Source organism: Punctularia strigosozonata (genome assembly GCF_000264995.1).
Source record: "Punctularia strigosozonata HHB-11173 SS5 unplaced genomic scaffold PUNSTscaffold_7, whole genome shotgun sequence".
Taxonomy (NCBI): Eukaryota; Fungi; Basidiomycota; class Agaricomycetes; order Corticiales; family Punctulariaceae; genus Punctularia; species Punctularia strigosozonata.
The window spans coordinates 661,669-687,799 of NW_006767439.1; the positions used below are offsets into that span (position 1 = coordinate 661,669).

The 26,131-nt window shown below is 53.9% G+C and overlaps 10 protein-coding genes across 10 annotated transcripts; 5 read left to right on the forward strand and 5 right to left on the reverse strand.

Annotated features, from left to right (window-relative positions):
• Positions 1-686: 686 nt before the first annotated feature.
• PUNSTDRAFT_103155 (uncharacterized protein) lies at positions 687-2,283 on the reverse strand (the record flags this gene model as incomplete). Its single annotated transcript, XM_007384227.1, has 3 exons — positions 687-958; positions 1,018-1,702; positions 1,751-2,283. 3 exons carry the CDS (start codon positions 2,281-2,283, stop codon positions 773-775), a joined length of 1,404 nt encoding a protein of 467 aa, XP_007384289.1. The 3' UTR covers positions 687-772.
• Positions 2,284-2,645: 362 nt separating this feature from the next.
• Positions 2,646-5,118, reverse strand: PUNSTDRAFT_87719 (MFS general substrate transporter). Its single transcript, XM_007384228.1, has 16 exons — positions 4,891-5,118; positions 4,717-4,835; positions 4,555-4,656; positions 4,408-4,501; positions 4,294-4,354; positions 4,224-4,240; positions 4,096-4,169; positions 3,884-4,037; positions 3,791-3,822; positions 3,638-3,731; positions 3,436-3,580; positions 3,278-3,378; positions 3,099-3,222; positions 2,978-3,041; positions 2,832-2,924; positions 2,646-2,773 (listed from the first exon to the last, which is right to left on the reverse strand). The coding sequence occupies exons 1-16, from the start codon at positions 5,081-5,083 to the stop codon at positions 2,747-2,749; spliced, it is 1,494 nt and encodes a 497-aa protein (XP_007384290.1). The 5' UTR covers positions 5,084-5,118; the 3' UTR covers positions 2,646-2,746.
• Positions 5,119-6,351: 1,233 nt separating this feature from the next.
• PUNSTDRAFT_120734 (mannitol-1-phosphate 5-dehydrogenase) lies at positions 6,352-7,845 on the forward strand (the record flags this gene model as incomplete). Its single annotated transcript, XM_007384229.1, has 4 exons — positions 6,352-6,377; positions 6,428-6,500; positions 6,560-6,948; positions 7,001-7,845. 4 exons carry the CDS (start codon positions 6,352-6,354, stop codon positions 7,707-7,709), a joined length of 1,197 nt encoding a protein of 398 aa, XP_007384291.1. The 3' UTR covers positions 7,710-7,845.
• Positions 7,846-9,137: 1,292 nt separating this feature from the next.
• On the forward strand, positions 9,138-10,691 carry PUNSTDRAFT_52770 (CMGC/MAPK protein kinase; the record flags this gene model as incomplete). Its single annotated transcript, XM_007384230.1, has 7 exons — positions 9,138-9,267; positions 9,322-9,515; positions 9,569-9,629; positions 9,683-10,005; positions 10,067-10,393; positions 10,449-10,509; positions 10,562-10,691. The coding sequence occupies 7 exons, from the start codon at positions 9,138-9,140 to the stop codon at positions 10,645-10,647; spliced, it is 1,182 nt and encodes a 393-aa protein (XP_007384292.1). The 3' UTR covers positions 10,648-10,691.
• Positions 10,692-11,132: 441 nt separating this feature from the next.
• On the reverse strand, positions 11,133-13,826 carry PUNSTDRAFT_134729 (UDP-Glycosyltransferase/glycogen phosphorylase; the record flags this gene model as incomplete). Its single annotated transcript, XM_007384231.1, has 14 exons — positions 11,133-11,297; positions 11,348-11,629; positions 11,691-11,767; positions 11,819-11,945; positions 11,998-12,089; positions 12,144-12,369; positions 12,420-12,514; positions 12,565-12,636; positions 12,689-12,842; positions 12,893-12,910; positions 12,966-13,027; positions 13,087-13,278; positions 13,337-13,607; positions 13,662-13,826. 14 exons carry the CDS (start codon positions 13,824-13,826, stop codon positions 11,133-11,135), a joined length of 1,998 nt encoding a protein of 665 aa, XP_007384293.1.
• Positions 13,827-14,631: 805 nt separating this feature from the next.
• On the reverse strand, positions 14,632-15,332 carry PUNSTDRAFT_134730 (uncharacterized protein; the record flags this gene model as incomplete). Its single annotated transcript, XM_007384232.1, has 5 exons — positions 14,632-14,685; positions 14,746-14,822; positions 14,891-15,055; positions 15,112-15,215; positions 15,271-15,332. 5 exons carry the CDS (start codon positions 15,330-15,332, stop codon positions 14,632-14,634), a joined length of 462 nt encoding a protein of 153 aa, XP_007384294.1.
• Positions 15,333-15,719: 387 nt separating this feature from the next.
• PUNSTDRAFT_68460 (uncharacterized protein) lies at positions 15,720-16,180 on the reverse strand (the record flags this gene model as incomplete). The annotated part of the gene is made up of 4 exons (XM_007384233.1): positions 15,720-15,835; positions 15,882-15,906; positions 15,964-16,080; positions 16,136-16,180. Coding segments are annotated over 4 exons (303 nt in total), but the record flags the coding sequence as incomplete, so codon positions are not given.
• A 1,360-nt stretch (positions 16,181-17,540) lies between these two features.
• Positions 17,541-19,665, forward strand: PUNSTDRAFT_134731 (cytochrome P450; the record flags this gene model as incomplete). The annotated part of the gene is made up of 12 exons (XM_007384234.1): positions 17,541-17,736; positions 17,785-17,914; positions 17,964-18,301; positions 18,350-18,465; positions 18,517-18,628; positions 18,681-18,694; positions 18,750-18,939; positions 18,990-19,071; positions 19,126-19,269; positions 19,329-19,359; positions 19,409-19,521; positions 19,575-19,665. The coding sequence occupies 12 exons, from the start codon at positions 17,541-17,543 to the stop codon at positions 19,663-19,665; spliced, it is 1,557 nt and encodes a 518-aa protein (XP_007384296.1).
• A 394-nt stretch (positions 19,666-20,059) lies between these two features.
• Positions 20,060-21,272, forward strand: PUNSTDRAFT_120738 (RNA-binding domain-containing protein; the record flags this gene model as incomplete). Its single annotated transcript, XM_007384235.1, has 6 exons — positions 20,060-20,098; positions 20,147-20,320; positions 20,378-20,425; positions 20,525-20,627; positions 20,687-20,825; positions 20,877-21,272. 6 exons carry the CDS (start codon positions 20,060-20,062, stop codon positions 21,088-21,090), a joined length of 717 nt encoding a protein of 238 aa, XP_007384297.1. The 3' UTR covers positions 21,091-21,272.
• Positions 21,273-24,738: 3,466 nt separating this feature from the next.
• On the forward strand, positions 24,739-26,123 carry PUNSTDRAFT_143968 (uncharacterized protein; the record flags this gene model as incomplete). The annotated part of the gene is made up of 2 exons (XM_007384236.1): positions 24,739-25,747; positions 25,834-26,123. 2 exons carry the CDS (start codon positions 24,739-24,741, stop codon positions 26,121-26,123), a joined length of 1,299 nt encoding a protein of 432 aa, XP_007384298.1.
• Between the last annotated feature and the right edge of the window lie 8 nt (positions 26,124-26,131).

Below are 26,131 nucleotides of genomic sequence, written 5' to 3' on the forward strand. Positions count from 1 at the left end.
TAGGATCTCACGCTGGAGCCTACTGTACTATCGCTCTCATGCTAGAACTCGAAGCAACAGCATCTGAAGTAATAACATGAAGACGGTTCCGGATGCCTTGTTCCGTCTTCGTCGTGGCACTGCGGTCCTGAAGGGCGGGTTTGCTCGATTCCCCGACCCCTCTGAAAGTTGTTGTTCACGTTTACCGGCGGAGAACACGCAGTGCACAACTCATCCGGCGTAGCGTCAATTACACCGTCTCATATGGCTTTAGGAGCAATACCTGCCGGCGTTTCCAACTCCCCGTACCTGGCGATCTGTCCCGTCGGTAAGCCGTCTCGATGATGTCAACCTGTTCAGGTGAACGTCGGGGGAACTCGGCGGGCGGCCCCATTGCGCTGACCTTACTGATCTAAAAGCACGCACTCCACTTCCGAAGGTCAGCTTGTCACCTCGCAAGAGCCGAAAGTCCAGGGTTTCGACCGTAGTCTCCTCCGCTGGCGGCGGTTACAATACTCGCTTTTCTTTCTAGGGTCGCGCGGCTATCCTTCCTTGAGGAATCGGGCGTGGCGCATTGTTGTGTATTGTACAGATAGTAAAAGCCTGAGACTTCGGACTGCTTTGCTCGTTGGTGACAGATCGGGCCGGCGGAGACAGTTGTGCGTCGGTGTATTTCTGGACTACAGATGTAAATACAATAAGAAGGCCGCAGACATTGATATTAAAAACACGCGTTCCCGTTGTCCACGAGCATGGAACGGGCGACCGTGAAAAGACAAACATACCGAGGTGCTCAAGCTTCTTCACCGCCTCGTTCTTCGGGCGCATAGTTTTTCAGAGGATCTTTCCGAAGTGCCTCCGCTTCGGTAGAGGGTTCAACACCGGTTCCAAGCCCTGGATTCTCAGACGGAGTGGAGCGCTTGACTTTCATCACCGAATCGGTAACTGATGGTGTCATCGTACTCGACGGTTCTTCCGTCTGAAAGTGGACAGGTCAGTTAAAGCAGCACGTCCAGGACCCCGTCAAAACCAGCCCACCTCATCGCGGAAGACGGTGAAACTTGACTTGGGAGTAGAAAGCACAGACGCGTCGCCGTCGATAAACGGCACTATAGCAGCTTTGCGATGACTGGGCGTCTTAGGCACCGCCTTCACGGGTACAGGAGGTGGAGGCATTATGGTACCTCCTTGAGCCTCGCTTGGATCAGGGTCTCTGAATACTGTGAACCCCCCGGACATTCCCGGCCCCGGTGCTGCGCGCGAAGAGGAGGACGGTTTCTGCTTGATCACCGTGCCCTTCATCTTTGACACTTCTTTCACGTTCTCCTTGACCCGAGAAGTCCGGGTGCCGACGTCCGTCCACACGCCGGGTGCGGCGGCGGCAGCCTGTTCGCCCGATGGGTCCACGAAGACCTGCATGCGTGCGTTAGGTGCTGCCCTTCGAGTAACCGCCTGAGTGCCGAAGACGTCTTCCTGCATGGACGCGGCGGTGGAAGATGACGCTGCTGCGGCCCTCGATTTCGGCTTCTTGGACTCGCCGAGCACTCGCCGCTTGGAGGACTCGGCCTCCGTCGTTTCACGCGGGGGAGACGGAGGCGAAGATGCGGATGGGGCGCACAGAACCATCCGTTTCTGAAAATCTCGATGTTTGGCCTGAAGGTGTTCCAGAGGTTGCGCTTTACGATTAATGCCTAGTAGATACACTTCGTCTGCTTCCGTTCGCCTATTCACTTTGAGTCCGCGTGCATCACTCAAGCCGTGCTGCACTCACCTGCCATTCCGTTCGAGAACTGACGCAAATTCTTCATAAAAAAGCGCGTGTTCCGTTCCAATGTCGTTCGTCAACAGGAAGCGATAGATAATCTGCGGTTTCTCTACCCGATTGGCGTATAAAATCCATAACTCGAGGTATTTCAGGTGGCTACGCCATTTCCCGCCCCGGTCGTCCTTCAGAATGCGAGTGGCCTCTTCCAAGAGTTCGAGCAGCCCACTTTCGGCGCTCTGTCCGGCAGGATAGTTCTCAATAGTCCAGTAAACGAAGCGATAGTAAGCTTCGAGGGGATCGTCGTCGTCATCCTCTGCGTTCTCCAGGGCCAGCTGACAGTTAAGGCGATGTCGTGATCGTGCGCTAGCGAGATAGGAGGACCGTTGAGAATGAGGGGTTGCTAACACAGATGCAAGTGTTGTAGCTCGTCTGCCCCGTGCGAGCGGCTGAATGTTTTCCTTGGAGGCCATAAGGATATCACCGTCAATGATAGGAGGCGAGGGTTCGTCAAAGACGTCCGGTTCTGTGCTTGCAGCCATACTCATCCTGCGCGTTTCAAGATGTAAGCCCACAAACAGAGCCGAGAGGCCAATATCGCATAGTGTTATGTACCCACTTACAAGTTACGGAGTATCAATACCGCGAGCGAGACGATGTTTGTGGTTGAACTTTGATTCTGTACTTCGCCGGGTACAAGGTTGACTTCTGAGTCGGTTGATAGCAGTTTCCCAGCAGATCGTTACAGATAGGAGGCTTCACAGACGATAGCAGCAACCAAGCAACAACCGGCACGGACGAGCGCGGACGTCCCCGTCGGTGAACGCGCTCAAAGAAACGCGATCACGAGATAGTACACGTGACTCTGACAGCTTTCACGCGATTCACCAGGATTTCACCCAACGGGTATGTAGTACGCGATTGCTCTGCACTTTCGTCCCACAAATACACAAGATGGTTTGTACTAATCTTCCGTCGTAGCTACTCCGCATGCTTCTAGTGTTTCTAGGGGACATACCGGAAATCGGAAGCCTAAAAAACAGGGTTCATGGTCAGTCCTTTCTAAAGCGCAAGGTCGAAGCGTGCTCGCCTCGTCCGCAAGTTCAGAAGTATCCACTCTCTTTCCCGATTCCGGGCGTCCATACTCGCGATCTCGGTGCGCATTCGCCATCCGGTACGATACCTGTGATTACAGTGTCAGGTCCTTGAATATTGCTGAGCGATGCGATGACTCACATGAAGAACGAATGAGCACAAAGTTGCAAAGAAGAGCAGACCGCATGATACCCCGAACCCTTTACTGTTGGTTTCCGATAAATGTGATGGTTCTTCCGTTCATATTCGGGATTAGACTCACATATATCGAGGTCCCTCAGTCGCTGGGTACAGGTGGGATCCTAGGACGCTTCCACATTGGCCGATGGCCATAAACATCGGAATACCCGTAGCCTTCTTGGATTCCGACCCAAGGTTGTGCGCAACTATCACAAAATACCAGCGTCAGACGATCATCAGAGTAGCTTAAGAAGTAGTTACACCAGGAAAGCATGAGGCCGATCGCGGTATATGTTCCCGTGGTGATGCAGAACACTGCAAAATACCTGACCCCGACGTTGTGCGGAATGACAAGCAGAAGGCTGAACAGTGGTCAAATCACATCATGGCACTCACGCGTGTGGCAATCATGAACTTACAGATATCCGATCCCGCTCAGCGCGGTACTGCCCATCAGGAAGGGCCCTCGGGTTTGCAAGCGATCGGAACACCATGAGAGAAGAGTAAGGACTATGGCCGCCACGGCGTAAGGGGGCACTGTCAATAGCTGGGCGATAGCGTTCGCTGACGAGGAAGCGTCAGATTCCTCGGATCTCGGAATTCATAGTTGAATAGACTCACTGAAGCCTAGCGTCTTGATAATAGTGGGCAGGAAAGCGGAGATGGAAGCCAGCGCCGTGTTAAGACCGAAATAGATGACACCTCCCGTATAGATCTGCCGGTACAGCGTCGTCAATTATAACGCCGGGGTTATTGTGTCCGGGTTCGATTTACCCTCCAGTCTTTGAATGCAGCGATAATGTGCTCTTGGAAAGTGGGGTGCTCATTCAGTATTCACAGCCCTTTTGGAGGGTGCAGATAGCTCACTCTTGTTGACGCCAAGTCCGATATCGCCGGACGTGCCACGGTTCATCCGGGCGATCGCGAGCCGTCTCTCCTTCTCGTTGAAAAACTTCGTTCTTTCGGGCCGATCTGGGAAGAAAAGCAATGCTATCACCCCGCAAATGACCGCTGGAATGCCCTAAGGAGACGTGCAGCTTCAGCAGAGCGGTGTACGCGTTTCACGGCATTCGAATTACCTCGATGATGAAAAGAAGCCGCCAGTTGTGGATCGCGGTATGCGCATGCTGGACGCCGAAGGCGATGAGACCGCCTGAAGGGGTAAATCAGACCCGCCTCATTCCTGTATTTGTATGCTTTCACCGACCGAATGCACCGGCGACAGCAGCTGAACAGCAAGGGTCAAGTATACTGGACAAGGGGACCACGGGACAAACGCACCGAATCCGAACCAATACGCAAGTCGGAGCCCGATTTCCGTCTTCGTGTAGAAGAGAGCTGCGCAACGATTATCAAAGTCGGATTGGCTATGCAGGACATCATCCACTCACAAAAGTAAAGCGGGATACCAGGGCCGAAAGCGGCCTCAAAGACGCCCACGGCAACTCGTGCAACCAATACGCTACCGAAGTTGAAGCTGGTAGACTGCCAATGATATTTGGTCCTGCACAGGAAGGCCGAGAAATGTTGACGCCTACCATCAAAGTGGAGCAGATACCCCATCCTATGGCAGCGCTCGCAATCCAAACTTGAGGAGAGATGACCTTGGCCGCGATAGAAGCAGGCACTTGACAGAGGATCTGGCGAAATGAAGCGGGTTGTCTATACTAATCACAAGCATCCGAGACAAATGGACGTACATAGGAGAAGTAGAACGCTGAGTTCACCCAGTCAAACTTCACGCCTGTGGGGTCACCACCTAGAGTATCCTGTGGGAGACCTTGGAGTCGTGCGTTGCCAAGGTTTCCCCGATCCAGGACTGTAACGACGAGTTGAGCGTGCTTGAACCTTACTTGGGGAAGCCAAGCACTCACAAGCGAACAAATACATAGCGCAGGCGATGGGCAAGATGCGCGCGTCGATCTTCCGGACGAGGTGCTTCTCCTCTTCCTCCGTGAAGGACGTGTCCACCTCGTCCGTCTCTGCCGACGAACGAGATGGTTTGCCTTTCTCCGTGTCTTCGACCATTACTGGAGATTCGATTCGTTCTTTCTCGTTAATGGACATTCGTTGTTCGTGGAGGAGATAAAGCTGGTATCGATGTGGGGGGCGGGTCGCCAACGAAGGTCGTGGCGCAAGGTCAACCCTCGCACATAAGGCGGCGGCATATTCGGATACCCGTGAACTTCGTCGGGTTCCGATTGATGCCTTGCCCAATGCGAAGGACAGGTATGCTTCATCCAGGAATGCAGGGTCCCCCGTGACTGGGGTATTTCCATAACAAAGTGGGGAAGCGTGCGAAGGACCTGCTTCACGGGGTTCGAGAAGTCAAGTAGGGCGCCGCCGACAACCTGCTCCAGCGTCGGGCGGCGACTCCCCATCTCTGCTGAACTTTGAGCTTTGCCTGGTCATAACGATGGCTGGCTCGACGGCGGAGGAGGGCACAGGTATCGACGAACGGTTCCCAGGCAAACCCGCCGCAAGGCTTCTTTCGAAGAGCATAGGCATCCTATTAAAACTTAGCCATCTGGTCGGTTTGGGACTCCCATGCCAGAGACAAGAGACCACGATCTCCGCAATCTTCCACCTTGTACCGCCGCGGAGCGATAAGAAAGATTCCGTGTGGCAAGGTTCTGCAAGGTCGATGATGGTCGCGAGCATCAGTATGTAACCCCTGTTGTTACATCCGTGAACCTCGGAAGCCGATGGGGGGGGGGGGGGGGGGCGGGAGCTCAAGGTCATGAATGCCTGCGCATGATGTCGTTGGCGTCGTTGGGCCCCAAGGTTATTTAGCATATTGCATCGTACATGTTTGAAGGGAGAGGAATGTCCGAGTCTGCTACACGCGCCCGTAAGGAGAGCCCTCGTATTGGTACTGAAGGGAAAATCTGTAGTTCAGAGCGCTGGAATGAGTACGTACATGCGAGCATGATATTTTCCTGGCAGCGTGACGACTCGGAGCGTATGGAGCGGAAAATGGGACGGAAATGAACATAGCTTCATTGAACACTGAGTTTCTGGCGTCGATGTCCCAGATGGGGGGTGGCTCATCAACTCAGGTTCATGACGTCGATATCGAATCCTCCCGGTTTTGTCGCAGCAGCCAGGATGGCAAGGACCATATCCACCTATCCACCTCGCTCCGGCTACGTATCGGCCCACCGCGATCCGGCCTATAACTTGCTTCGCTTCATTCGGTTCGCTGGAAACGACTGGGCTTGCATAGACCAAGCGATATCCGCGCTCTAATTTCGGGCATCGATACGCTGTGTATTGTTGGGACAACGTTCGTTCCGGCTTCAACCACTATTTAAAGTCCCGTACCCGCGAAGACCATGTCGGAGACTCCCACATATTCCATGTGCGCAACACGTCTTTGCATCCCTGTCCTGTTCCTGACCGAATATGCAGGGCACCGCGACGACCGCGAGCTATCCATTTCGGAGCCGGTAACATCGGCCGCGGTTTCATCGCACCCCTACTCGTGAGCACCACGCGCAAGCTGTCTCTTCCATCACGCCCAACGTACCCGTCGTTCACTAGGTCGACTCGGGCTACCACGTCACCTTCGCCGATGTCGACAAGGAGCTGATCGAAGAAATGAACGCGAAGCAAGAGTACGATGTGCACATCCTTGATCAACAGAAGAACGAGGTCAAGGTCACACACGTATCCGCCGTGCTCAGTTTCGCAGAAGATTTGGAGGAGCGCATCGCGCATGCAGCGCTCCTGACGACGGCGGTTGGCCTCACTGTCTTGGAGAAGATCGCGCCCACCATCGCGAAAGGCATCCAGGCGCGCCGGAAGATTAACGGGCCACCGCTCAACATCATCGCCTGTGAGAACGCCATCGGAGGCACGGCGCACCTGAAGGAGTTCGTCGATAAGCATCTGGCTGATGAAGACCAGGAGTATGTACGGGAGAATGTCGGGTAAGAACACCTGATCGTCAATAGGTTAATTGTCTGAGTCCTATCGTCGCAGTTTCGCCAACTGCAGCGTCGACCGCATCGTGCCTCCCTTTGAGGGCAAACCAGGAAACAAGCTCGACGTCGGCGTCGAGGGGTTCTTTGAGTGGGTAGTCGAGGAACCCGCACTCCGCGGGCCTAAGCTCAACGTCAAGGGCATGCACCTTACGAACAACCTCATCGCCTACAACGAACGCAAACTGTTCACGCTTAACACCGGGCACTGTATCACCGCCTACCTCGGCTGGCTCAAGGGTTTACCCACCATCGACTCCTCCATCCGCGACGACGAGATCCGGAAGGTCGTCCGGGGCGCTCTAGACGAGAGCGGTGCAGCGTTGATCAAGAAGCACGGCTTCAGCGAGCAGGAGCACAAGGAGTACCTCGACAAGATCGAGGAGCGGTTCAAGAACCCGGAAGTGAAGGACGACGTCGTCCGCGTCGGCCGGCAGCCGCTGCGCAAACTCGGGCGGAACGACCGCTTGCTCGGTCCGACCTATCTCGCGAAGGAGTACGGCGTGGAAGTGAACTGGCTGCCAGTCGGGATCGCGGCCGCGTTCCACTACGAGAACGATACGGACGAGCAGGCGAAGCAGTTGCAGGCGGAAATCAAGGCGAAGGGCATCGAGAACGTGGTCGCGGACATCACCGGGTTCCATCATGACACGGACGACCACAAGAAGATCGTTAATCATTATCATGAGCTGAAGAAGCTACGAGCCTGAGATAGGAGCAGAAGTGTAGACACTCCACTCGTGCGCAAACTTGGCAAAGTCAGGTCAATGTATTTTACTTGGGTAGAAACGCGGTCCGATATAGTACGATGTTTACACGGTTAAGGTGCAATGATACTTAACACGCACAATGGCGCGAATGTGATAACTTGAAGAGATCCTGGGCGCACAATGTCAAATTTATATACTCATTCATCTCCGTGGTATCGCTCGCCACAGATTAATTAAAAAAAGAGGTTGAGAATCAATTCCGCCGTTGCATTCTGTTGTCTGTAATGCCCCTGGACGACCCAGACTCGTTCGTGTAAGAGAGTGCAAGAAACCTGTTTCATGGAGTGATAGACACAACATGATGTCGATCACTAGTTACATATTACGGAACCCCAGGCGAATCCAATAATCGATGTGTTTCCTGTTGACCAAGATCGCCCGGGTTGAGGCGAGGGCTCGTCAAAATTGCCACCGGAAGTCAGAGCAAAGGACGTTTCGCACAGCCGAACTGGGAACATCAGCCCCCCAGCATCGGGCTCTGAGTAGCTTCGTGTCACTTCGGCAGTGATTCAGCCTCGTGCATTCCGCAAGTCCTTAGAAACCACGGTAAAGCACTCGAGGTCAAGCGAATATGTTGTGGGCGAATGCGTCAAGTCGTGGCGACCGCACGCGTACGGTGGAAATGCCTGTCGTTGAGTACTTGGCTACCGTTAATCTCCAACAATAGACGTCTCGTTACAAATGAGGTTGCCAGACGCCGCTTGGCAGTTGATCAAGAGCACAGGTTAAATAGCATTTGAGTTGGCGAAGTGGGGCAGTCCGATGTTAGAGCGAGCCGAGTCCCCCGGAAGATGAACCATGGTTGGGATCAAGCTACGGATCAGATGGGTACTGGTTCATCGTACCAAATCGTGCCATATGCATATGCATATCGATCACCGACCCCTTGGCGAGGCGTCTGTGTCTGTGCCGTGGCGGCGTCGTAGCAATGTGCCGGAGCAGGGACAAAGACAAGACCTGTCTCGGTCGCTATATCTGACTTCGACCGAGTTATTTCGGATCCAAACCCTGGCTGAACGGGGTAGAATGACCGGCCACTTGCCTACGCTTCCTTGATGGAGAGGGCGAGCAAGACGAGGCCAGGGCTGATCGGAACGGAGGGATCTGGTGGATCATCAAGCCCATACGGTTAACCAGCCGATGGATGACGGAGGATCTACAAGTCTGGGTGGGATCTATCGCCATGGCGAAGACGGAGTGGCTCGTTACAATGACCCGTGGGCCGTGGTGATCGAAGGAGATGTTCTGGATAAGAACTTCTGATTGTTGCATACAAGACACCGAGAGACGACAAAAGCGAGAGAAACCCCGTTACATATACCCAACCACAACCGGCAGCGTTCCCCAACCTTCGTAACCCACCCATCCATGTCGACTGCCACCGATTCCAGCGCGACCGCGGTTGCGTCCAGTCAACCAACGTCGGAAAAGAAGGCCAAGCACGGCCATGCCGCGTCCCAGGCCCAGTCCGCGCCACGCAAAGTGCGGTTCAACGTCGGTGAGCGATGACCGGCGTCAACTTTTCGTTCACCAGGACCGAGACACCGTACAGGCACCCAATACCAGGTCCTCGATGTCGTCGGCGAGGGCGCGTACGGCATCGTCTGCTCTGCAGTCCATCGACCAAGTGGGCGCAAAGTTGCCATAAAGAAGATCGCGCCCTTTGAGCACTCGATGTTCTGTCTACGAACCCTGCGAGAACTCAAGCTGCTCAAATTCTTGAGTGAGGCCGGCGTGAGCGAGAACGTGAGTGGCGACCTCTTCGAGCCTATGCATCAGCTCATCACGCATAACGCTAGATCATATCAATCCTCGATATCATCAAACCACCCTCGCTGGAAGCATTCAAGGAGGTCTATCGTGCGTTCAGGCCGCATCATGTTGTTGCGCGCCCTCACGTCATGCCTTATCAGTTATCCAAGAGCTGATGGAGACGGACATGCACCGTGTCATCCGTACCCAGGATCTCTCCGACGACCACGCCCAGTACTTCACGTATCAGACCCTTCGCGCCCTCAAAGCCCTCCACTCGGCTGATGTCATTCACCGCGACCTCAAACCATCAAATCTCCTGCTCAACGCGAACTGCGATCTCAAGGTGTGCGACTTCGGCCTCGCCCGCAGCGTGAAGACCGCCGAACCCTCGGGGACCGAGACCGGCTTCATGACCGAATACGTCGCCACGCGATGGTATCGAGCGCCCGAGATCATGCTGACCTTCAAGCAGTACACGAAGGTACGTTTATATCCATGTCACTGCTTCTGTGGAGCACTCACTCACTAACGACGCCTCCCAGGCCATCGACGTGTGGTCCGTAGGCTGCATCCTCGCAGAGATGCTCAGTGGCAAACCGCTCTTCCCCGGTCGCGACTACCACCATCAACTCACCCTGATCCTTGACGTGCTCGGCACCCCCACGCTTGATGAGTTTTACGCAATAACGACGCGGCGGTCTCGGGATTACATCCGAGCGCTCCCCTTCCGCAAGAAGCGCCCCTTCGCGCAGCTCTTCCCCAACGCCTCCAAGGAAGCGGTCGACTTCCTCACCAAGACGCTCACCTTCGACCCGAAAAAGCGCATAACGGTTGAGGACGCTCTCGCGCATCCGTATCTCGAGGCCTACGTAAGTGCTGCCGTCTAAAGTCAAACTACCCCCAAGCTGATTAGATCGACATTAGCACGACCCGGACGACGAGCCAGTCGCTCCTCCGCTTGACCCCGAGTTCTTCGAGTTCGATCGTAAGCATGAACCCTGACACCTATCGAGTGTATCCTAACCTATTTCTACCAGTTCACAAGGATGAGATCAGTCGAGAGCAGCTAAAGGAGCTTCTGTACGAAGAGATCATGACCTTCAAGCCCGTCCCCATGACATGATCACTTATGTTGCACCGTGTTGGAATATTGCGCTCGCGTTACATGTTGGTATCTTCTGTAAATTGGAACATCATTGCAATCTAATCTGTGCATAGCAACGTAATCACTGGAGGCACAGCATTGAGCTTCTTTCCTGCGCAGGAATAATAGGTTGTTTTGACTGCGGGTGAATTAGTGGGATGTTCGAGATCGCCGGTCCCTGTCGCTTTTCGGACATGAACGAGGTACATAATGGGTTATGACGTTCCCCTCGAGCGTTGGCCATGTGTTTTGTAGGGTAGAGGGGGTACTACTTCTATGTCTACAGTATCAAAACGAAGATATGTAATTTTATGAGATTGCCGGACCCTTATGGAAGGCTCAAAGGTTAATACTACCTATCCTACAGAACACGAGATCGCCATGCGTATGTTCCACATTACACGCTACGACGCACTCGTATATCACGTTCTCGATGTAGCATACAAATTCCCAGATTGGCGTCTTCATTCTGTTGTGGCTTGTCTGAGCAGATTCCATACCTTTTGCCCAGTGAGCGTTTTGAGGTCTTTCTTTCCTTCTAACCCTAAGGCATCGAAGCGTTTGGTGTGCGCTTCCGGTAGTTCTTCCACCTGCTTTTTGCTATAGCCAAGCACTGAGCAGAACAGATACTGCGCGCCTGATCAACCCTCAAGTACAACTTTAATGTAGGCAGACTTACCTGCCACATTGTCGCATTGCCGATCGTGAATAGCTCTTCCCGTGGGCCGCTGCCCTCATTATCCCAGCGTCCGCCAAGCGGCCGTTCGACTTCGTTACCTCGAGACTCGCCGGTCTTGGCTTCATCTTTGCCCATGGTGTAGAAATCGACGAGCGCAGCGGCGATAGCATCCGGGTCCCCACGGGGGACGAGTTTTCCATCGATGTTGTCACGAATTTGTAAGGGAATACCTCCTGCCCGCGTCGCGATGATCCATCTGGTCTTGTGTATGGCCTCGGTGACCTGAGATCAAGAGAAAGCACGTCAAACAGAATTGAACCTGCCAACGGTGCAGGACATTTACCTTTATCTCGAATCCTTCGCGAGTGCTGACTTGGCATGCGATATCTGCTCCGCGCATGAGAGCGTCCAGCAACCGATCTGCGCGCAGTTGTCAGGACCAGTTTATTCCGGTGAAATGAAGCTACAGACCGTCGGGAGGTGCGCGCAGAAGATAGATATCATCGCGAATGGCGGCGAAAGCGTCGCTACCGAGAATCTCTTGCGCCTCGTGTATCACGGTTGTACCATCAGGATCGTCGATGGATGTCTGCCCAATCTATCACCCGAATCAATGAAGGCCCGTAGCTGAAACACTCGCACGTGCTCACCAGGACGAGCTGAGGTGGTTTTCCGTCCGCTGAACCGTCTTTAAGAAGCTCCTCTCTAAAGCGCCTATATCCTTCGAGGAGATCAGGTATACCTATTGATCACGAGCGATAAGTCTTGTTGTGAGTGTTAAATACGATAATTGTACCTTTAGAAGGGTCGAAGCGCGCGACCTGCAGAATGTACCCGCGGGTCCAGTCCAACTGTTGTCCCGTGCTGGATCTCATAAAGTCATTGAACATACGCCTATATTCCTCTATGTGTTCTACGGGAATGGGTTTGTTGAGGCCATCGAGAGGATCTGTGGAAGGAGGCATGTACACCACAGGCATGCGTTCGTGGACCATCTTGGGAACGAATTCCGGCACGGGGTGCTATAGATCAAATGAGACTGACGAAGTATCTCAATGATCGGTATGCCTACAGAGACAAAGAGGTCCGCCTGTCTGATATATCCAAAGAGATACTTGAACACGTCAACTTGAGGCGATTCAGCGGCATCAATGAGATCACTACGAACTGGAGAAGGGATTGGCTTGCATGCTGTACATTAAAGCATATCTACTCACTTTCGATGTGAGAACGGAAGATGATTTTCGTCCTAGGGCTATCACGACGTATAATCGGAATGAGGGCAGTCACTGACAAGGATATTCAGCTCCACGGCGGAAGTGGCAAGGAAACACAACGAACGTTGCGGGTCATCGATGACGACAATGTCGACGTCTATGGGTCCGCCTTTGCCTTGCCAAAACTTATCGTAGTTCCATCGCGTCCACTTCTCGAACAGCTCCTTATTCTCCGGACGAAGTTTAGTGCCTTCAGGGGCTACTCCTTGTAGAACGTTCTGTGCTATGAAGCTCAGGGAATGCATTGCGGGACAGTTATGAAACGCACGTGAAATTTGCGCTTTGTCTATGGCGGAGATCAGGTTCAATCCACGATCGGGCATCCCGAAGAAGACACGTACGACATCGAACACCGCAGAATCCCCTTGCGGCACGTACCATCTGATATCCAAGCCAACGAGACCTGTGCAAGAGGGTGGAGTGAATCCTATAATGCTAGTAATGAAGCCGTTCATTACTTACGCCACACACGGATCAGCGCATGGCGCATGAGCGCTACGCCACCGCCCCTTGGCGTAGCGGAGAAGAATGAAACCTTCGTTCCGTACTTCTTTATCGGACATGCAAGTGCTGCGAAGGTATCCCATAAGGCCGGAGATGTTAACGCGGCTTGCTGACTCAGATCATAAAGGTGAACTTGTCCATTCGCGTCGACTATATGCGCGATAAGTGCCAGACATTGACGAAAAAAGAGGTATTGGTAACACTATACCTTCAACCTCATGCCGATCAGCGGAGGTGCTGGCCTTGATGATTGTCTTCGTGGTAGGACTAAGACTTTCAAGGGCAGTCTCAATTGCTCTAGTCGCTTCACCCTGCAGACTGAACTGCGTATTACGGCAATTGACGATAAACGGGATTGCATCGAGCTCTAGCCAAATTCGAGCTAGGAACGACGGAGGAGCATCACGATCGACCTCTACCGCAGGCTTTGGCAATGCAAGGGGTTCATCTAGAGGCCCCGCAACTGCAAACATAGCAATCTTGACGAACAAATGTGAGTATATCGTGTATATGCATGCTTTATATGCACTCACAGAATGCCCTCTCGCTTCGCAGTATTCCTTGGCACGGCTTACGATTCGGTCGATGATATCTCCGTGAACGCCGTCGTGCTCGTCGTGCTCAGAACCCACGAGACCCATTCCATCATGGATGACCACCGCATACTCGATATGGTTGTCTGTGAGCCGCAAGGCCATGCCCAGATATATTGTGGAACGCGTCGCGCCCTCCCTGCCCTAATCAGTGCTAATCCTGGAGGCTCACAGTTCTCATTCACCTTCTTGTCGACTTCCGCCGCATGTGGAGCCGCGGACGCGGAGACTCACGATCCCCCTCTCTCCCTTGATTTCCTAGGCGATTGGTCATGAACCGCGGCGAAGGCGAGCTCAAATGGCGTACCTGACATTTTTGACCACTGATAAAGAGCACTTTTGTGCGGAAAGATAGAGGCAGGAGGGTATGGTTACATTTTGGTCTCTTATACTGGCCCCTTAATCAATTGCACCGTACCCTTGGGAGTGGCCAGTGACCAATGACCGGGTATGACGTCGTGCTCGAAAATATCGACGTCCACCGGCCTTTCGAGCCGGATCCCGTATTCATCGTTTCATGGAGGGTGGATAAATTCATGGATAAGCTCCTGTCCTGACGGTCTTGCAGTTGTGATTCGTAAAGCGGTTCGGAGCGAATTGCACAAGAAATCGCCGGTCACCGGGTGTGGTGGAAGTACCATCGCGAATAAGTAATAGCCAGCCGATGAGCTATCACATTCTCATCTTACTGTGGTCAGATTGTTCCTTGACCGTGGGACCTGCCCGTGTGATCCGATATCCTACGATTGGTGAAGTTGTCTGCTCCGTCAGAACGGTGATTGCAAGTTCACTCGCGAAGCCTGCGTGCCTACTAAGGACCGACGGGTGTAATGATCACTATTATACGATTGTGACATAGGACACGCTGCCTCACGGGCTGCTCAGGAGTCAGGAGAAGTGCCCCCCAACTTCAAAGGGCGTCGGCGGGTTTATTACGCACGCTACCGTCATCACTCTGCGTCGCCTATGACGGGGATGTCAACACCGACTGATAGATAATACATACAGGCGAGCGCACACTTACATCTTCAGGATCGTAATCATTACGTTTTGGCGGGACTCCTTCCACGTCCGAGGCGGTGATTGTGTGATGATCTACGCCTGTGATATGTTCGATCGTCGGTACGTGGTACGTGATCGAGGATATCGACCCAGTCATGATTACTTACGTATTCGAGTAAGGTTTATGGCACCGCGATTGCGTGTTTCAGGATTCCCACTGCCTCCGCTGCCAGACGCAGTTCCAGCTTCGCGTATAGCACGTCGAGAGTTGAGGTTGTGCAACATGGTCAATGCATAAATGCGACCAAGGCATTCGTTCAGTCCGACGGCAACTGCACATACATACTTAAGCGGATGCACAGGCGGGGCCTGAAGCAAACAATTTCACCTCCACCTTCAACGTTTTGAAGGAAGAAAGCGAGGACCAGTATCGCAAAGAAGCTGGTGACAAATCCGGTGCGAATGGCCATGTTGATCAAGCGCTGTAGCATACTAAAGACGGATCCAAGTTAGGACCGCCACATCGGCATTGCGCGTACAAGCTCACGTCTGAGTCGCTTGCAGCGATTTGCTGCCGACCCGTCTTCGAAGTTGCCAAACGAGGCCCATGGTGATTGAGACGTCAGTAACCGTCGAAGATACTGCAGTGTGCGGATGAGCACGAATGTAGATGCGCATGACATGACTCACTCATCCAGATTCTGACCCACACCAGATCAATGCGACCAAATCAAAGAAGAGTTAGATACGTACAACACAGGTGTTATGATCTTATGGCGCTGTGTGAGTCCCGGAAATAACGCCAACATGACCGACGTATAGACACCGCCGACCAGCTGAGACGAAGTGAGTTCACCGGCCACGCGGTCGCCAGAGCATGAGACACCGGACTTACGGCACATAGGGATAGCGCTGATAGCAGCGCGACGAGAATAAAATTCTTCGATCTGTGAGCAGCATGATGTTTACTCAACTTTTTGATCAGATGATTGTGACTTACAAGTTCCAAAATTTGTAAATCAGAAAAGACTGGACGATGACGGCTGCAAGAGCCGTTGCAGAACAATACGTTGGGAATGACCAATACTGTTTCTCGATGCCTGCTTGATTGCCTGGTCGACGGCCATGAGTATTTCGCCTTGAGTATGGAAAGGTAACAATCACCCCAGAATGTGACGGAGTACTTGCGTATCCCTGAGTCAGCAATTGACAACGGCGAGCCTGAAAATCGATACCTTACCAAATACGCTGTCGCACATCCCGCCACAGAACAAACTGTATCGACGAGAAGGAGGAAGCAGATTGACAGCTTCAAAAGGAGGGGATCGGAGGGGTATGTGCGGAAGCAGCTGTAGATCTGAGCCGACTGTGAGCATGCATAGAGTTTCAGGGGCTGTGAATCGGCGGATCACCTGTAAGATTTCAAGCATATACAACATCGCGTTAGCCCATGTTCCAAGGAGAATCGCTCTTCATGGAGGTCAGCCCGAGTACAGATGCAGCATACGGCAATCACTTGCCCAAGCGTGGAGTCGTATTGGCCCATGGTACGATGGGAGGAGAAGAAAATCAACATTCGCCGCGTAGTTAATAATCAGCGGCGAACTGAATACTGCAATTTCTGCGGCACCCAACTGCCGGATTCGAATCAACCTATTTCGAGAAGAGGCCGAGCCGCTGGACATTTGAAGGCCTCGAGGCGTTTTGATCGACTACGTATGCGCTGGAAGCGCAGACGGCTGGTGACTGCCATCCCAGCTCGCTAAGTAATATATAAACTTGCAGCAGGCTCGCTACCGCCCTGGAGACCGTCCGAAAGCCCCGAATATCGGCAGGAGAACTTCTTCTGGACATGTCCGCGGTCGTGGTTTACTTCCGGTGGCGCTGGCGATCCTGAACCCTGAGAACCTCGTCGCTTAGGCTGCGTTTGACAACACCTGATTCTGACCTGATTCTGACCTGATTTGACTTTTTTCGCACCAAAGTGGCAAGCCCCTGTCCAGTTATGTCTATCTGATCTCGCAGTCCTGCCTAGTATGGCAAGTGAATCAAGTCAAATCATCTGATTCTTGCAGAATCAAGTGTTCCCAAACGCAGCCTTAATGTTACGTAATTTAGAACGTTCTCGAGTTCGCGTACCGCCTACGCTGCAGTTCCTGCGCTCAGACGGTGCGGTAAGTAGGTACCGCACAGACAACGTACCGACCATCTTATATCGGCCCGCCACAGGGGTGCTGTGAAACCTCGCAAGACGTCTAACGAAGCGGCCAAACGGGATACAAACCGCTGCGTCAGTAGGTAGCCGACGGAAGGGGGGGCTGTAGGTCCACCGACGCACGAGGTCTTGAGGTGCAGCAAATATTTCCCACAAAACGATAAGCCGCGGACAGCGGTCCCTCTTTTGAAACTCCTCTAGGGCTCTGGCGGCGTTCCGTCCATCCTGCCATTCTGTGGATTGGGTCCCAGCTCTCGTCTTTACGCGTCAGGAATGCTGCTCACCCATATGGGATTACTGTTTGACTGGCACCACCGCCGGACGCCGTGTTGCCCCACAACGTCTGGAGAACCGGGTAAATCGAATATTAGTATCCCGGCGTGGGGAAGGGGCAGGACGTAAAGCACGCGCGTATCACAATTCTTGCGCCAGTGGCTGGCCGGGAGAAGGCCAACGGCTCCCCTTTTTTGCGCTTGCGACGGCTGCGGGCCAGGCTGTCTTCCCAGAAGGCTTAGCGTGGAATTGCCGTCGATACTAAAGCGTCGACTTTGCGCGAGGGAGTGGCCCATCGCTTCCCTCCTTCCTTCTGTACATTGGCAGATATGGACGTGAGCACCACCTCCAACGTTGTCGCCCTTGGTGTCGTGGCCCTGCTCGTCTGGGATCGTCTTCGCAGGAAGAACCCCCTTCCTCTGCCTCCTGGCCCGAAACCGAAGCCTATCATAGGTAACTTGTTGGATATTCCCGCTCCTACAGACAAGGCCTGGTTGACGTATCACGAGTGGGCTCAACAATACGGTAAGCCTTTTGGTACGCTTTACAACCAAAGTTCTGATTGTTTGGCAGGCGATGTCGTATACGTGGAGGCCCTCGGCCAGAAGATGCTTATCCTCGACTCGTTGGAGGCCGTCAACGACTTGATGGAGCGCCGTTCGGCGCAATACTCGGACCGGCCTGACTCTCAAATCATTAAACTGTACGTCGCGAGACAGGCCGTGTACCTTCTTCGCTAACTCGGCGTACAGGATGGATTTTGGATGGTTGCTCTCCATGATGCCTTACGGCGAGAAGTGGCGCAAGGCTCGCCGCATGTTGCATACACACGTGCACTCCGGTGTTGTCCCGAGATACGAAGGCACCGTCGAGCGCCGTGTGCGCCAATTCGTGCAAGGGCTGATGAAGGAGCCTGATCACGTCAGCGAACGTATCCGGGAGTCCTTTGGCGGCACTATCATGAAACTCCTGTACGGTTACGATATCAAAGGGAAGGACGATCCGTACGTCGGCACCGCCGAGGCCGTGTTGCATTGGCTGAATATCTCTGCCATCCCCGGCCGGTACTTGGTGGACCTCATTTCGCCGTGTGAGTTGCTACTATTCGCTATCGGAGTTTGACGCTCATTTCTTCCAGTGAAATATGTGCCGACGTGGTTCCCGGGAGCACGGTTCCAGAGGGAGGCTGCCAACTGCCGTACTCTTCACGTCAAGGCGAGGAACGAGCCGATGGAATTTGTAAAGAAGACCATTGTACGGCGGTTTTCTCTGCATGTCAACATAGTTACTAACGATTTTTGTCAGGCTGACGGCACAGCTCCTCCGTCCATCGCGCAGCAAATGCTGGATGAGATGGAGCCTGGCGATACGGAGACCGAACAATTGATCTACGACCTTACTGGTATTGCTTATCTCGGTCAGTCAGTATGTTGATTCCTTGCGAGTTGCATGTCTGACATCCACTTCAGCTGGCATGGACACCGTCAGTCGCCGTTGATCCAGAGCGTGAGGAATACATACTGACATATCCTCCGTAGACTGTCGCAGCAGCCGTGGCATTCTTCCTGGCTCTCGTCGTTTACCCCGAGGTACAAACGAAGGCCCAGGCCGAAATCGATGCTGTCGTAGGACGTGACCGTCTCCCTACCTTCGAGGATATGGAGAACCTTCCTTACGTGCGCGGAGTGGTCAATGAAGCGCTGCGGTGGCAACCTGTCGTGCCTCTCAGTTAGTATTAATCACTTGCTGAGGTCAGCATGTCCCTGACTGTGTTCCAGGTGTACCTCACGCAGCGAACGCTGACAACGAATACCGTGGATACTTCATTCCTAAGGGCACGATCGTCATGGGCAACGCTTGGTAAGGCTTCTTCAGTGCGCTACAAAAGGAAAGAGAGATTCACGAGTTGATCAGGGCAATCTTGCACGACCCCGAAGCCTACCCTGATCCGGAGAGGTTCAATCCCGAGCGCTACCTCAAGACTACCTCCGAAGGCAAGGTCGTCTACGACGACTCTGTTCGAGACCCTCGGGTTGCTTGCTTCGGGTTCGGTCGTCGGTATGTCGTTTTCTGCTTGTCATGCTCTACGACATCTCATTCTCCGTGCCTCGCTCCAGGATTTGCCCAGGAAGGTGGCTTGCGGACCAGGTAAGATCGCGTATAGTGGCAATGGAGTTGTTCTTACCACTATTTGTAGTCGTTGTTCATGACCGTCGCGACGTGCTTGGCGACGTTGAACGTTACCCGTGCTGTCGACGAGAATGGCAAGCCCAAGATCCCCGTGGTCGATGTTACCTCCGGTCTGCTCTCGTGAGTTTAGCAAGACCAAATCTAGGGGCAGTTTCCTAATTCCTATGTCGCAGTCACCCCGGGCACTTCGACTACGTGATCAAGCCGCGCTCTGCCAAGGCCGAGGAGCTTATTGCTACCTCCGTTTCTCTTTCGGCGCCCTGAGTCGATCCGCCATAGCCCGTTCGATACTATTTGCCGTTGTATAAGGTGATTTACTCGGCTTTTCGTGTCGGACAGTTACGCATACGTTTCGTACATACTATCGCATACCCATCCTCGCTCCTTAAATTCTCATTTTTTTCATTTCTGTGGTCCGGAGCACAACGCATAAGCATTGCTGCATGGAATACAACTGGTTTTGCTCTGAAGAGTGTGGCAAGGTCATTTGAGTTGGGCGCCTACTTATTTATGGCTGTGTGTCCACTGCCTTTTCAGTGGCGAGTACAGTATATGTAGTGACATAGCTCGTCGCGCGCGTCTTTCCCCTCCGATACGTGTTCTTGCCTTCTGCACACACGTCGTGTACTCGTCGGTTTCTTCTATCTTGAATCCTACTATGGCCACTAGACAGGATCGTTCTCGCAAACCGTATGGTGTGAGTCGCATTGTCATGTCGTTGGCCTCTCTCAGACGTAGCCACCAGCGACCTGATGAAGACCGGCCTACCGCGGAGGATGGATCCTGGCTACACGACAAAGCTCCCGGAACCAACCGCCAACGAAGAAGGTCTCCAGTGAGTGCGCCAGCAAACGCCGCCCCGAACTCGAGGCTTGTGGTGTCCGGCTTGCACTACGAAGTGACGGCGAAAGATCTCATCGTGAGTGAAGACAGTCGCGTCTTTTCATACCCACTGGGTCCCAAAGAATACGTATAGAATGCTTTCGGCCACATGGGAACGCTCGTGCGCGAGCCATTGATCAAGGTTTGAGCCTCACGAATGCAACGAACCACGAATCGCGTCCCAATCACGTTCACTTCGTTCCTTTCGATTCGATACGATGCGACCGAATGATCCCTTCAGTACGACCGCAGCGGACGCTCGACGGGAGTCGCCATCGTCACGTACGAAACCGCCGATGAAGCCGCCTTGGCAAAGGCCAAGTTTGACGGCGTCAGAATCAACGGTAGACACCCTGAATGCACGTACCTATGTCCGAATAGGTCGTTGACTGCTTTTGACCAGACAAACCGATGAGGGTCTCCTTCGACACAGCACCTCCCAAATCTCAACGTTCAGTCAGCGCGCCTACGTCGCTCCTCAACAGGATCGAAAAACCGCCTTTGATCGACCGTCTGGCAGACGATAAAGCTAGTGCCGCCATGTGAGTCTACTACCGCGTGCCATCCTGCAGGCATAGTCACCCTTTTTACAGTGAGAAACCCTCGAGGACTGCGGGATCGGGGCCAGTTCGGACTAGGGGCGGGAGAGGTCGCGGAGGCGCTGCTCCGCGCACCCCCCGCGAAAGCAAGAAGCCCAAGACGGCGGAAGAGCTCGACAAGGAGCTGGAATCGTTTATGGGCGATACGAGCGCCCCGGTGCAGCCTTCGGTGGCCAGCGCTGATGCGGACGTCGAAATGGCGTCTTAAATTCGCGAAAGCTCACCGTAGCATTTACGAGGCCCTTCTTTTGAATCGTCCTTGCCAATCATAGCAGACATCCATGCTCCTCTCGTGATCAGGCCATGCTTTCGTTGTACATTATCAGCCTCTCCCTGTTGCTCAAAACCGATACTCAGTCCACAATAGTCTAAAATACATACTTAACTCGCAGAATCATCTTCCCTCGTATATGCCTGATAACCTCAAGTGTGGTCGGGTGAGTCATAACGCTCCTGAGATAAGTGCGTGAAAGACAACGTTAGGTACAGGGCCTTGCGGAAGCGATATGGCCCTTGATGTCTTCTGATGTCACGGCGGAGAAGTGCAGGACGATGAACGCCGCTTGCACCTAGGCCGTTCAGAACGTCAAGTTAACAGCAGAACGTTTTAGGGGGCGGAAGTTATTCGGCGACCAGAAGCGTCTCCAGGAGCAAGGTTAACCAGATCACCGATGGTTCGTGAAGCACACCCTCTCAGGGAAGACGCGGAGTCAGCGGGTCTCGATCCTGACACTCCCGGAGCATAGAGCTAGGATTGAAGGATGATGGATGATGCCCCGCGTGTGTCAATCAGCCGGACGACCATCTGGAAGTCGCGGTGGGCGCTGTTCCTCGGCCTACCTCCGCATTTTCGCCAAGTGTTGATGATCCTTGAGGCACATCTTACTAGGATTGCCTTAGTTGCAAATCGCGATATATTGAACTCTATCATATCGCATGGAACTCGCCTGAGGGTGTAATGTTGGGTCCAGATGCATCATATCCCGCGTTGCGCCGGGCACCCTGTTTGTATTTTCAGGGCGGTGGAATCCGCTCGCAGTCGTGTCGTGTTATTTGGGTCGGCCCGTCTCGTAGCTTCCTCTATTGAGGATCGATTCCGAAGCGCAGTTCGCCGTAGTTCGCCGCTCGTCGATGAAAGTATCCATATGGGTGAAGGACCGAAGCCTATGGGCGGGGGAGGTTTAAGATTGGAGGCGTGAAAATGAGTTATACAAGCGCCGTGTGTAGGCGTATTACGCCTGGCGTACCTTCGAAAGGGAGCGACCGCAGGTGCAGTAAGTAGATTCGCGTCAAGAATATATCCCACCGGCACCGAACGGGTGCCGGCGCGCCCTCGACGAGTCGACGTCGTCTCTCACCATCACCTTTGTCGTCGATTTTCTTGGATGCTTGGAACTATCGTTGCTCACGTACTTTGCGCACACTGAGATTAGCGTTAACGTCCTTGGTATGGGGGCTTGGCTACACGTTTCCGACTGGTGGTCCGGTAACTCGGAAGCGCATCCTCTCGCCGTAGGCAGCGCAGTCATATTGCTGGTCTTCCTCTGGATCAGGCTCACAGGAACTCGATCTCTAGCGGGGATAACGGCGAGTGCAGCGCGATGTGATCCGCGTTGTCGAGGCGCTAGTCCTATTCAAAACACTGATCGGTAGTTCATCCGCTATACGGAACAGATCTTCGATTGGATACTCTCCGTCGCCCTGGGCTCGACCATCTCGCGCATCATCACGCAGCCGGAGCTCGACTTTACGCGCGGCGTATTGTCCTGTTTCGTCATCCTCGCTCTAGACTGGGTGTCGTCGTTCATGTGCGCGTCTGTGCCGGGCGCTGAACGCCTGATCAAACACGATCCGGCCCTGCTCGTGTTTCGGGGCCGCGTGTTGGACGACATGCTACGCAAGAACCGGATACACATTTCGGGCGTGTATCACGCCATGAGGCAGCGCGGGATAGCGAACGTCAAGGACGTTGAGGCCGTCGTACTCGAGGGAAACGGGAGTTTCAGCACGATCCCAAAGACGCCCTCGATGGAGTTTGAACTCCCGGACGCGCTGTCGACCGTGCCCCTGTATGTGAAGCTGCGAGCGGAGTGGGAGGGTGTGCATGGCCGTGAGATGAGCCGGGTGGGCGAGCATGCCTAATTATTCTTGGTGAGCGTGATGGCGCTAGTCAACGGACGGGGCACTCAAATCGGCAGGATATCTTCGCATTCAGTCGCAATTGGCATGCTTTAGCCGGGAAGAACCTGGTTGTGACGATGGTGAATCCATCCGGATCGTTCTTACCAGAACGCTGTCGGTTTCGGAAAACAAATGTAGAAAACCAAATCATGTTCGGGTGACACATCGATCCAGCGCTCTTATGCTCACATTCATATCGGGGTGTGAGCGGTTGGCGATTTCATGTATCACCGTTTCGGTCGCCTAAACGTACATTGCAGAAGCCCGGCTCTTTGTTATCTCATGCCCATGCGATGTCGGAGCCACTCGGAAACCGTATAGCAAACCCACCTGCTGACAACGGCTATCACCGGACGCGGGAAGATGCTCGAAGTCAAGGCAGATGGATAGACAAAACAGCGATGCGATTGTCACACAAACCGCGATTGCCCTTCGCCTGCTCCAAGTTTACACATAACTCGGACCACTCGTCCACGGATGACTGTTCCGAGCGTCTTGCTTTTTATTGATAGAGAAGCGGTTCCTCCCGCTTCACGGATCCAGTGGCGGATCGTCGCCCATGCTTGCCTCACGGCATTCACGGCCACCGCCACAGAACCTTCAGGCCGACTTCTTCGCGTCACAGTGGCTGGGCCTTGGGAGACCGGTGGCGAATTATAATGCATCATGCTGTCAGCTGTAATGGGTAGACGGGTTGTTTCGCACTGACTGGCACCCCGTGAACGGCGAACGGGTCGATCTCCACCTCCACGTCGGCGCGGGCCATGCGAAGGCACCTACTGAAGGCACTTACTATCCGCGGAGCAAGGTTAGCCTCCGCCGCACCCTCTTCCTGTCCACGGTGTTCGAAGACGACTGATTCACATTTGTTATCGATGTGCAAATGACTCGGGAGAATCTTCGCTGTTCACGAGTCGCATGGAGCAGGCGTGCCGCTCCTGCCTCCATCGCCTTGACCATTGGTAGTGGAGCCTGGAGGGTGCCAATGTCGCCTTCTCGTGCAGAACCATTGCTCCAGGGCACCAACGAACGTCATTTACATCCGCTACTCAGCCGCACTTGAGGTGCGAACGCCGAGATGCCCTTGCGCGGGCAATCTGACTCTCACGATATGCGCCTTTTTCTGCTGACCGGGTTCTGGGCCGTCCTGATCGGCGGCCCCGCTTATTCCACAGTCCAACGTTCGCTCGGCTGCGGGTGCGAAAGCCCAAGGTGGCCTAGGAAATTCTTATTTTAGATGGACCCGGCATGCCCACGCCCTAGATCAGCGCGAGCGAATGTGATTATTTCTTCACAGGCCCGAGTATCGAATTTCCAAAACCTGTGGGTGCCTCGCGCAAAGACCCCGTCCTTGTCGACGGACCTGGCGTTTAGACGCCCGATATGATGCCTCAAGGTCATCGTGCACGCTAAGGCCCGACGTTTTGGCGGAAACATCGCGGAGCCCGCGAAACCGGAACCACAAATTCCCTCGAATCCAATCTATGGAGAAGCCGAAGCCCGATCTCGCACTGAGGCCCGTGGAGCACTGGTTCAGCGGCCCTCCGTCCAATCCATCGTTCCTTCACACCATACTATCGAGTCTCTCGGCTGCAATCCGTGCGTCAACGTTGAACTACCTGACAGAGTAGAGGTACTAACCGGTGGCCTCAGGCACATTAGACATACTACTTCAATGGCGACCAACCCGCATCATGGGATCCTAGTGTCCTCATTCCACGACTTTGAAAACCCGGAGTTCATCCCAACAACGTTTCACACCTACGGCGAATGCGGCGCCGTGGGCGGCTTCCTCCCCGCCGTGAAGCAAAGCTCGTATTCGGAGCTTTCGAGGGCTTTGATCGATGTCAACTCCCCCCTCGTCAGCTCTCCCTGCACTACGTTGGATTCGCCTGCATCGTCTCCAGATATTCCCTCCGAGCCAGGGGGGCTAGATTGCCACGACTACGTCCTTACAGATGCCATCGATTTTGCGATGGAACCGGATTCTACGCAGGAAAAATCGCCGTCGCCGGAAGAACATCTGGACTCGCAACCACCGGTGAAAATCGAGTGCATGGACGCTTCGTTTGACCGGGTGGTTTTCGAACCCGCGGCCTGCTGCGATGCGGGCCAAGCCGTCGTAGATCATAACCCCCGTTTGCGATCCAATCCTCGGCACAAGAAGACGTGGTTACGGGCCCAGATGCAAGGCATGATGGGCGTCTTTCACGTCGATCCTTTTGCGTCGCGTGTCGACGGCTCGTACTCCGTCTATCCGCCCACCAGCGACCTCGATCCCGCGATCATGACGTTTAAGCTTGACGCGGAGGGCGCTAACGGCATGGACGAAGTGGAAGACCCGGAGGCGCGCTACCTCTCGTCTATTCTGCTCGGATCCCTGCTGTCGTTCGACGATTCGGACGAAGAGGGCGCTACTTGCCGATCGCACGGCGACGATGGCGATGCGTCATATGGGAGTTGCTCTTCACTGGGAAAGCCGGGCGAAGCTTCTACGATACAAGAAGACGGCACGGAGGCAGCGCGCCTCCGGTCCAAACACTGCCGCGCCAAAAAGCTCAGATCGCAAATGGCCCGTCCTCGAAAAGAGAGGGCTCTCGTGCACCATTGCGATCGATGTAACAAAGCGTTCAATCGCCCCTCGGGGCTTGCCATGCATATGCACACGCACTCGGGTTTGAAGCGTACGTACAAGTGATTTCATCCTCGGAGTAGGACCGATAGTAAGAATTTCGATACTGACCACACTGCATATTTCTGTTTTCTGCAGCCTTCGTGTGCCCAATCGCCTCCTGCGGGAAGCGATTCTCTGTTCGGTCGAACGCGCGGAGGCACTATCATACACACAACGACGGTAAACGCAGCTTACCGCCCGCGCTCCTCTTCGACGCTGCTTTGCCGCAGGAATGCCGCGCACGAGCGTACAGCCTTTGGTTGGCCACCGGTCAGGTATCTGCCGACGGCGTTCCACAAGAGAGCGACGACGGTGAAGAGGAGTCCTCGTCAGCTAACGACTCAGACAACGACGATAACTTGCAATCTCCGGAAAATGTGTCGTAATGGGCATG